This window comes from Melopsittacus undulatus, chromosome 5, assembly GCF_012275295.1.
Source record: "Melopsittacus undulatus isolate bMelUnd1 chromosome 5, bMelUnd1.mat.Z, whole genome shotgun sequence".
Taxonomy (NCBI): Eukaryota; Metazoa; Chordata; class Aves; order Psittaciformes; family Psittaculidae; genus Melopsittacus; species Melopsittacus undulatus.
The window spans coordinates 44,459,436-44,469,748 of NC_047531.1; the positions used below are offsets into that span (position 1 = coordinate 44,459,436).

Below are 10,313 nucleotides of genomic sequence, written 5' to 3' on the forward strand. Positions count from 1 at the left end.
GCCGTACTTCCTCAGGGTCCCCCTCACCCGAGCGGCCTGTCCGCATCAGTGTATCCGACCTCGCTGCCAAGCACCCGAGGAGAACGCCGGCCGGTCCCTTCCCTCCCCACTCCTGCTCCATCACCTCACCATGTCCGCCCAATCCCCAAGGCCTCAGGCTAGGCCGCTTGGGGAAGTCCTGAGGTCAACCCTCATCCCCCGTAAAGCCCCTGCCCCTTCCTTCCCCCTGTGCCGCCAGCGCTGAGCGAACAGGGGTACACATCCCCCCGCTTCCCTATCCAGTCCCTAGGGCTCTGCGGGAGACTAGGGGAGGGGGAAGTAGTCCCGGCCCGCCCTCCGCCGCCGCATCACGCTGGGCGGGAGCGCGGATCCCTGCGCGGGGTTGCTAAGGGTGAAAGTTTGCCGTGAGTTGGCTCACTTGAGGCTAGGGTGCGGGTGGCTCCGGGCCGGCGGGCGGCGGCAGTAGGGGCGAGAGGCGGCGACACCGGCACCCGCACCCCACCCTGGGCATCCCGCACTACCGCTGGCCCCACCGCAGCCCCCGGTCCCGCCCCGCGGAGGAACCGTACCGCTGGGGAGAAGGCGAGGGAGGGGACGGGACGGGGCAGAGATCCGCACACACCGCCCGGGCTCCGCCGGCAGCGCCCACGGCCACGACAGCCGCCGGCCCTGGAGCCGAGGACGAAGTAAGTGGGGCCGGCTGTGCTTCCTTCCCTCTCTCCCCACCCCCTTCTCTGGACGGGTCTCCCCTAGCCCCTATCTTCTTTGTGAGCTCTGTCTGAGGGGGCGATGAGCCTGGCACTGGGGGTGGGTGTAATTTATCCGGGCGTGGAGCGACCGTGCGGCTGCTGGTCCCTGGGGGGATTAATGTGGCTTTAGGGGTGGGGTGGGGGGGTGAAAGTCATCGGGTCAGCGGCGCTTTGCGATGCCCTAGTTCACCATTTTGTTCTGTTTGATGAGCGGACGGGGCGGGCGACTTAGCACCGAAAAGGACAGGCTGGGCCCGAGGGCGGCGGCGGACACCCTGGGCTGCCGGGGTAAAGCGGAGTGTCGCCGCGGTGTCTCCCTTCCCGCATGGCGGATCTAGCCCCCGCGGGCTCTTTTGGGGGTGATGGTAAGGGGGAAGCCCAGAGACAACAAAGGCGCTGCTGGGGCTAGGCTGTGCTGCACCCCCTGGTCCCGCCGGCCTCGGAGGCCGCAGTGGTGCCCCGCCGGGTGCGTAGGGCCAGGCGCTCGCCCTCCGGAGGAGGCGGGGCGGGTAGGGCATTACCCATTCCGTCGAAGGGCTCTTATGGGGGACCGTGTTCGTGACCCATCGGGGGGAAGAGGACATGCACCGGGGGGGGGGGGGGGACGACGACACGCTGGGCTTGTGGCCTCCCGGTCTCTGTCCCGCAGCCGTGGGGCGGGGACGCGCCTCCCCCCCAGCCCCATCCCTATCCCTGCCGAGAGGGAGGGAAAGGGAAGAGGGGGCGGCTGCCCCGTGGTGCCGGGCCGGGGGCGTGTTCCCCGCCGTGGGCAGCTCCGGGGCCGGCCGCCAGCGCGCATGTGCCGTGGAAAATTTTGTGTGCTGCCCCTGCGAGCGGAGCGCCGGGCCGGGCTGGCCGCGGGGCGCCACGGGAGCTGTAGTCCGGAGAGAAGTAGGTCGCGGGGCAGGGAGGGGGGCGAGGACTACAAGTCCCAGCGTGCACCGCAGGGGGGGGGGGGGAATTAGTGACGGTGGTGGGGTCGTTGGTGAGGAAGGGGATAAGCGCTGTCCGGCCGGGTCACCGGCAATGGCCGCTCTGCCGGGCAGGGCTCGGCCGGCTGCGGGCCGCTCGCCTCGAGTGTGGGGAACCACTCTGCCGTATGTATGGGGGAGGAGGGGCACTGGCGGCGACGTTGGGAAGGGGTCCCTTGTTCCGGCCGGCTGGCTGTGGGAGCACAGGTTGTGGTGGCAGCCGCCTTGTACAGTCACTGGAGCAGGGCTGGTGGGGTGAGGCGGCAGTAGGAGCCGGTTCCCGAGGGCCAGGCGTGCTCGGGAGCTTGGAGGGATACTCGCAAGGTCACCCGCTGTTTGCGTAGGGAGTAGGAGAGGGCATGGTGTCCGTGTTTGTTGTCCTCTGATGCAAGTGGTCATCGGGCCTCTGGCCTCCAGCATGTCGGTGTGCTGAAAAACAGGCTCCGAGCGTGTTCCCTGTGCAGAATAGAGGAACGGCCCTTTGTTCCCTGCCTGTACCTCGGTGCTCTGCCCGTGGCACCATCAGCCTTTGCTTTGGCAATGCTGGTAGCGTGGCAAGCCTCTCCTTATGGGAAACTTGTCATATTACCTTCTACAATTGATGTTGAGTTGTTTCATGTCTTGGAGCCATGCACCATCGTTTAGTTTTAATTATTTTATTGCTATGTTACCACATTTTAGTGCAGTAGCAAGACATTGGGGGGGGGCCTGGTGGAGCACATCTGACTGTCAGCAACCTGAAGAGTCAGTGGAATCTCTAAATCTTCAAGCCTTCTGCTGCGAGTATCAGCTGTATGCAGCTACCTTGGCAGCTGTTGGTATTATTAGGCTAATCAACTCATGTTTTTCATAGTCAAAGTACAAAGTATTCCCCTTTTAGGAAGGGGGAGTACCTCTTAAAGAGAAGAGAAAAGGGAGGCAGTGATTTATACTTGTGTCTCCTTTCTGTCTTCTGAAGAGCATTGATGAGGATGTGGGCAACATGAATGCCTCAGAGTATATTGAGGTGTTCGTGTTACAAATAGGGTGGTAGTAGATTTTGGCCTTTGCTCCTTTCCCAATCTGTAATTTCTGATTTCTTAATAGATTTTTTTTATCTGGATTAGAATTTACCACATGAGATTAAAAGATTTACAGACTGGCTGTTCTCTTCCTTCTTACTTTGCTGAGATTCCAAAGTGTCCTCTCGCTCGGATGCATCAGAGCCAAAGGGTTGAGAAGGCTCCATGTAATCCCCTCTGGAGGTAGTGTGGGCTGTGTAAGCTCTTGTTACAACATTTACATGTGCTCTGCTGGGGGTTTGCTTTGTGCTGTTTTCTCTGGAAAAGGCTCTGTCTCTGTGCTGAGACTCTTCTGAAAATGGCTTCTCCTTGCTGTTCTCTGAAACACTCCAGTTGCTTATTTCTTTGGTGTGCATCTGTTCTTAGTAGAACGTGATCAGGTCTCAGTGACCTACCAAAAGCTGACACACTACAGTAATTCCTTAAAGCAGGTTTTAAAGGCAAGACTTTTTTCTGTCTTTTCCATCCCTTCATTTGTCTGTTTTTTCATGTTGCTGAGTCAAACCCAGAGGGGGGATTCCTTCCAGAACTGACCACCTTGCTGGCAGATGTAAGGTGCACTATCTGTTTCTGGTCACCATCATCCTAAAGCCAAACCTCTCTGACCTTGGACTAGTACAGAAAAAGCACAGAATCCACACCCCTTGTTTTTTGTAGTAAAGCCTCAAAATACCTGAAGGTTGCTTTCAAATCCATTGAATGTTTCCTGTCCCCTAAACTAGACCAAGCAAACGAGTCTGGTCAGTTTGTTCTTATTCCTGACTTAGGCCAGCGTGGATACCTTGTTGTGCTGCTGGGATTCCCAGCTTCTCCAGGGAATGCTGACACTGTATGTTTGTACTCCATCCCCACCCCCTAATAATGGGCACATGGCGTAAAACATTGGCTTGAGAACTTTGTGATAGCATTCCCAAAGCCCATTTTAGGAAGATGGTTGAATACGACGTGTCTGTCTGAGCAAGGTGAGGGCAGCTGAAGAGACACAGCAGCCTCTGACTAAGCTGCCAATTAAAAACTGGATATTCTGCTTCCCTCTGGAGAGGCGTGGAAGCTGCTGGAAGTGTGCTTCCTCTTAAAATATCTGTGGGATTTGTTTTCTTGGGATGGATGACAGCGTATGGTGCTGACCTACCCAGGGCTTTTATTTTGTACCCAGGCAGACATTGTTTGCAAATCTGTGTATAATGGGAGAGTTGAGCGTTGTGGTTTTGCACTGGGCTTTTGTGGGCTTTCTCCATTTTAGAGACTTCCTCACTGGGAGGGAAGGAGGATTACTTCAGTCTTTGGCAAGCAGTTTCAATTTTTATTAAGTAGGTACCTGATCCTGGCAGAGCTTAGCTTCCCTCTGCGCAGGGATAAGCGATGTGAACTCTGTCAGGCTGTTTGTATGCATGTTTTGTGACCCCATGCACGTTTCCTGTCCCACTCCCCCCCCCCCCCCCAACTGGATTAAATTGTGATTTTTAGGCTTGTATCTAGGCAGACAGCCTCCACTGGGTACGCTTCATAAGATCTGTGCCTGCCAGTCAAGGGGATAGTAAACATGGGCTGGCAGCTGGTGCCTCAGCACCCTCCCTCGCTCCTTCTCATCCTTTCTGTGCCAGCACCCAGCATGACCACACGGCCTCCAGGAGGAGAGGCTGGTTCTGCTGCCCTGACCGCAAGTGGGGGTCTCAGCACAAACCACTGAGCAAGTCACAAGGCTGCTGGGGTGGTGTGCTTGTGTTCCGGAGAGGCTGGTGCAGGGGAGCCGTGCTAGAAGCACCTGGGTGCCAGGGCAGGGAGAGGTGTGTTAGATGGGCCGAAATAGCTCTGCCAGGGCAGGCAGTTGGCCTGCTGGGTTTCAGCAGTGGGATGTGGCAGTGAGGTGAGTATGACGTACCTGTGTAGCTACACCCTTATTTCTCCTCTAGAGGAGCAGGGAGACTCCTCCCTAGCAGCATCTCTCTGTTTGGAGGGCCAGTAGATTTGGGGTGAATCTCCTGGAGAGCATCACTGCTCTTCAGTGTGTATGTGAACTGCTTATTCTGCTTTTGTTAATGACAAAGTGCAGCTGTTCATCTCGACAGGTGACAAGTTGCTGTCTTCTCCCATCTTCATCTGTCCTTTTCTTTCTTTCCCTAGGTCTGTTTGGAGCCACATCTTGTCTATGTGTGTGTCATTTTGTCTCTTTTAATACACTGCCCTGACTTGCTTGCTGCGAAGGGAGTATGCATCTGGAGATCAAAGTTGCTCTTAACTTCATCATCTCATACCTGTACAACAAGCTTCCTCGGAGGCGGGCAGACCTGTTTGGTGAGGAGCTAGAGCGCCTGCTGAAGAAGAAATATGAGGGTCACTGGTACCCAGAGAAGCCTCTGAAGGGGTCTGGCTATCGCTGCATTCACATCGGGGAGACAGTGGATCCGGTGGTGGAGCTGGCAGCCAAGCGGAGCGGGTTGGCTGTGGAGGATGTACGTGCCAACGTGCCAGAAGACCTGAGCGTCTGGATCGATCCTTTTGAAGTTTCCTACCAGATAGGTGAGAAGGGCTCTGTTAAGGTCCTCTACCTGGATGACAGTGAGGGCTGCAGTGCCGTGGAGCTGGACAAGGAAATCAAGAGCAGCTTCAACCCCGATGCCCAGGTATTTGTCCCCATCGGCAGCCAGGACAACTCTCTGTCCAACTCTCCGTCCCCCTCCTTTGGCCAGTCACCCAGCCCCACCTTCATCCCTCGCTCTGCCCAGCCCATCACTTTCACCACTGCCACCTTTGCTGCCACAAAGTTTGGCTCCACCAAGATGAAGAAGGGTGGAGGAGCTGGAGGAGGGGCTGGCGGAGCAGGCACTGGGCAGCAGCCGAGGATGGTCAGGTCTCCCACCACCAACCTGCTGAAGCACAAGGGCCTCTCCCTGTCTATGCACTCTCTGAACTTCGTCAGCAGCGCCGGGAGCCAAGCCCCACAGTCACAGCTCTCCCCCAACGCCAAGGAGTTTGTGTACAGCGGTGGGTCACCGGCAGCCAGCAGCCTCTTCTTCGATGGCGCTGCCGGTGAAAGCCAGGCCAGCAGCATCCCGCCGGCATCGCAGTTCAACACTGGCACGGGTGGCACCTTTGATATGGCTCAGGTCTTCGGTGGCAGCACCAGCAGCCTCTTCTTGGAGAAGTCTCCCTTTGTGGAAGGACTCAGCTACAACCTGAATGCCATGCAGTATCCCAGCCAGTCATTCCAGCCTGTTGTCTTGGCCAACTGAACACAAGGAAAGAGTATTTTGGGACAGGGAGGGAGGGGGGAGAAATGAGAACAAAGCAAACAAGAGGGAGAGAAAAAGAAAACTAGAAATATACAGAAAATACTCAAATCTTATAAATATAGCTTATTGGGAAAAGAGAGAGCCCAGTGTTGTTGTGCTGTGCTGGCAACGCTCCTGAAGCACTGACTTGTTTTTTAACTCAGTCCCTATGCTTTTTTCCTACTCACTTTTTTACTCCTTAAATGAGCCTTGGGATTTTTTTGGTTCATGTTTCTCCTTCCCCCAGCCCAGGACTGGTGCAACCATAGGTCGCGATACTGCTGATTCCCTGCACCATCCCCCCAGCACTGGACACAGGGTCCTTCCACCTGGGTGTAGGGATGTCTTCCTTGTACCACCTCGCTGGAGGCTGGAGGAGGGACGGGGAGAGGATGAGTCAGTGGAGATACACACGCTCCTGTTGCGTGCTAACCAGAAATGGGTGGGTGAGCTTGCTTGTTCTGTTACGGGTCTGCGTGTAGACGGGAGAGCATCTACTGTGCCCATGGGCGTAGACCATTGTGCTGTTTGTTGCTCAGCCCAGGCTGGCGTCAGCTGCTCTGTGTGCTGTGAAGCACTAACTCTTCTCCTTGACCACCTCCCGGCATGTAGCAGGCAGGGCAGAGTGTTACTGTGAAATGGCTTCTTCCTGCTCCCTTCCTTGCCTGCACTCCATGCTGCAGCTGCAGGAGGACAGCCTTGAACTGAGTGGCTGTTACTGTCCCCTTCTGAGTGAGGGGGTCTTGCTGTGCTCTCCAGGACTGGCCAGGCAGTCTGGGCTGGGTCAGAGTTCTCATTCCCTGCTGTGAATTCATCATCTTGTCTCAAAGAGGGGATTCCTTCCTTTTTCCTTAGCAAGGCAGCACAACTTTAGAGGAAGAAGAAGGGCTGTCTTGTCAAAGTTGCTCTCTTGAGTGGTGGCATAAGGGTTTATGCTTTCAGTGAGATACCCACCTGATCAAATCCCCTCCCCTTCTCCTCTGGAGAAGTGGAGAAGGAGGCAGCTGACCCAGCATGGAGGGGAAACACTTAGTTTAAATTCATCATTGCAACCAGATCACGTTGGTGCAAATGGCAGCAGACTTAGAGCAGAGCAGAGCCAGGTGCTTCAAAGGTGAGCAGTCATCCTGCTGGGTCAATGTATGGTGCCTCCCTGCCACTGGGCCAGGATCCAGGAATGCTCCTGCAGCTTTCCCCAGGGTGATGTGCTGCAGTTGAGCCACAGTGGCTTTACAGCTAGGTTGTGTCTGTGTCAGGGACTCCAATAGCCACCTTCACAGGAAGCTGAAGGAGGGCTGCTGCTTTCGCCGGCAGGGTGGAGGCTCTCTAGGTGGGAAGAAGGCCACCTGGGAGGCTGTTGTGGGAGTATGGAAGTGTGCAGAGAGGAGAGAGATGGAGATGATGAGACTCCAGTTTTTGAAGTTCTCACTTTAAAAGAAAAATAAGCTGCTTTTTTTTGCTGCCTCCCAAACTTGAGGTTTGGTTTTCTTTCAGTGATGTCTCTGGAGCACGCGCTGAGGCCCACTTCTGTATCTGTCAAACCTGTGTGCTCTTTCAAGACATCCCTGTTTCAGGGGAGGTGGGATTGAACCTGGGCTTCTGCTCCCTTCCCTCAGCTGAGACAAAGGCGCTCTAGCCCTCTTGTAGTTCATGCTGCCAGTGAGCCCCAGGGAGACTTCCACTGCCCAGAGCTCTGCAGGGACAGTTCCCAGCACCCTGCCCCTTGCTGGGTACTGGGGGTGGCATGGTCCCTGCCTCTCTTCCCAGGCAGGCCACTTGCCATGGAGCTATGACCAACATGTGGGTGGACAGGGAGGGTGGCTTCCCCAAAACCAGCCTCTGCAGGCTTCCACACGAGAACATGTTGTGGAGGAATGGCCAAGCAGTTGGGTTTCCCTTTTGTTTCCTTGTGTTTTTTGACACACCTCACCCCCACTGATGGACATCACCACTGTTACCCCATCCTCCTTATGCTGTCCCCGCATCTGGACAGTGCGCTCTCCAGCACAGGAGGAGAAAGGAAAGAAGGAGGGAAAGGTTGGGATAACCCCCTCTGCTCTGTCCACCTGCTTATGAGTGTGAAGCTTTGATGCTGCTTTGTCCTGCCACATGTATTCTACCTGCTTGAAAACACAGTGGTGTGAGTGAGTGGAAGGAGGAAGAAGAGGAGGGACCAACCTCTTTGTATCTTAAAAGGAAAAAAGCGTGCTTCAGAAGTGTTCCTGCCGTGTCAGGCAGCGATGGAAACTTAACGGCCTTTTTGGGTCTTTTCTAGTCTTGGATGTAGGCGTTCAGCTTCGAGTTTATTTTTTAAAAACCTGCACTAATTTCCCTGGTTTCTTAGGAAGAGAAGAGAGAATTTTTTTTTAACTTTTATTTTTTATGGGTTTGTGTTCTTTTTTTTTTGTTGCTGTCTGTTTGTATTGAATAATTTGCTACATTTGTAAAATGTCAGAGGTATATATAATATATGTATATTTCTAACGTAAGAAAAAAAACTGTAATTTTTTTCTTTTCAAGATTTTTTCTTAAAAAGAGGAGAGAAAAAGAAATATTTTTTCAGGAAAAAAAACTTTAAAAAAAAAAAGTGGTGAAGATTCCTTTCTCCCCACTCCTGCAGCCTCCCTCCTCTCCCTCCCGCCCCTCTCCGAGGAGTGAATCCACAGTTGCCTTGTGGGAGAGAAGGAGTGGAAGAGGCCAGAAGTCTGTCTGTCTGAGCAGAGGGTTTCTGTGTGTGCTCTGCTTTTGGGGTTCTGTTCCCCGAAGGGGGCTGCTGCGAGGGGGCACCCAGGGGGTTGCTGTCTTTTGGGTTTTATTTTTCTCTTTATTTTATTTTTATTCTTTTCTTTAGAAGGAGGAATACAATCAGAGTTTTGTATTCAGAATGTTGTGCAATATTTTGGAAGGGGACATTGGTGTGTCTAGAGATTTAGTTAAAAACAACAAAACGGAAAAAAAAACCCACAAAAAAAGGTTGATCAAATCTGTACAGTTTCTATTGTTCCAGATTTTTTTAAGTTTGTATTAAAAGCATGGTATAATAAATGCTTGTTTTGTGGTGTGTGTGCTTGGCAGGCAGGGAGCACCTCTGCTCCATGCTGCCCCTGAGTGGAGTGGTGCTTGGTGTGTCCTGTCACAGGCAGGGTGAGTGATGGGGGTCAGGAATAGCCTGGTGATGGCCAGGCTTGTGCAAGACCTCGAGGGCAGCTGCCTCCCTGACCTCATGCTGCCAGGAATAGCAGCAGCATAGGATAAAGTGTCTGTGTGCCTGGTCCTGCCATGATTCAGCTCCTTGAGCAGGGGGGGCCGGGGCTGAGCTGGGGTTCAGCTGGTCGCTGTACAGGGTAGCTGAAGCCTTTCTCAGCAGTGGTTTCTGCAGAGGGGATGCTGGTTGTGGCATTTCTCTGCTCTGCAAAACAGTTTGGGGTTATCTGGGGAGGCTTAGGAAGCAGAGAAAGCCTGAAGGTGAGTGCAGGCCATATCCTCCCTGCTGTGTATGCCTGTCACTGTGGATATGGTGACTCCTTGTAGCAGTGTGCTTGAGGTTGGACAGGAGAATAAGCAGTGACGATGCAGGTCTGATCTTGTTCCTCTTTCTCGCCACATTGCTTACCTTTAGTTGTAATTTCTGGCAGAGGGCACTTCTCCATGGTGACAGGAGGTGAGATGGCCCCTCTGTGCTGAGGAGGAGGATGCTAAGGTGCCTGTCCCAACCCACAGGTGCCCTATGGCTGTGAGACCCAGCTGCTCCTGCTCCATGGGGCCCTTGCAGCTCTGGATGTACTTGAGGCAACCGAACATGGAGCCAGTATCAGTGGGCAGCTCCCAACAGCATCCTCGCCTGTTCCCCCTCAGCCCCTAGAGCCGGAATGTGTTCCTGGAAGAGCTCACATTGCTCTGCCCTTGGCTTTGCAAGCTGCTGCTCGCACTTGCTGTGCGCCACGTGATTGTCGCCCTCTGCTAAGCAACAAAACTATTTTTTCCCCTTTGTGCCTCAAACCCCTTGCAATCATTTATCTCAAGTGTGCACCAGCGCTTGCCCTCACACATGCTTCTGGGAATGGAAAACGGAGGGCGAGTATGTGCCTTCCTGATCCTTGCCCTGCATTTGCTTGGCTGTGACGCAGGGAGGCACGGGGCCTTTCCCTTTTTGGGCACAGGTATGGCCAGGTGATAGGGCCTGGAGTTGGTTTACAGCCGATAGCTGTGCAGCCTGGGCAGGGATTAGGGAAAAGGCTTAGTATAGCCTCATTCCTCTCC

General features: G+C 54.2%; 1 protein-coding gene across 4 annotated transcripts; it reads left to right on the plus strand.

Moving 5' to 3' along the window:
• Nucleotides 1–361: 361 nt before the first annotated feature.
• On the plus strand, nucleotides 362–9,098 carry TOB2 (transducer of ERBB2, 2). Of its 4 annotated transcripts, none has more exons than XM_034062944.1 (2): nucleotides 362–686; nucleotides 4,906–9,098. In XM_034062944.1, exon 2 carries the CDS (start codon nucleotides 4,992–4,994, stop codon nucleotides 6,012–6,014), a length of 1,023 nt encoding a protein of 340 aa, XP_033918835.1. In that variant the 5' UTR covers nucleotides 362–686; nucleotides 4,906–4,991; the 3' UTR covers nucleotides 6,015–9,098. The 4 variants fall into 4 exon arrangements, with proteins under 4 accessions (XP_033918835.1, XP_030905871.1, XP_030905873.1 ...); XM_031050011.2 differs by lacking the exon at nucleotides 362–686 and adding an exon at nucleotides 1,516–1,640; XM_031050013.2 differs by lacking the exon at nucleotides 362–686 and adding an exon at nucleotides 1,757–1,846.
• Nucleotides 9,099–10,313: the final 1,215 nt, after the last annotated feature.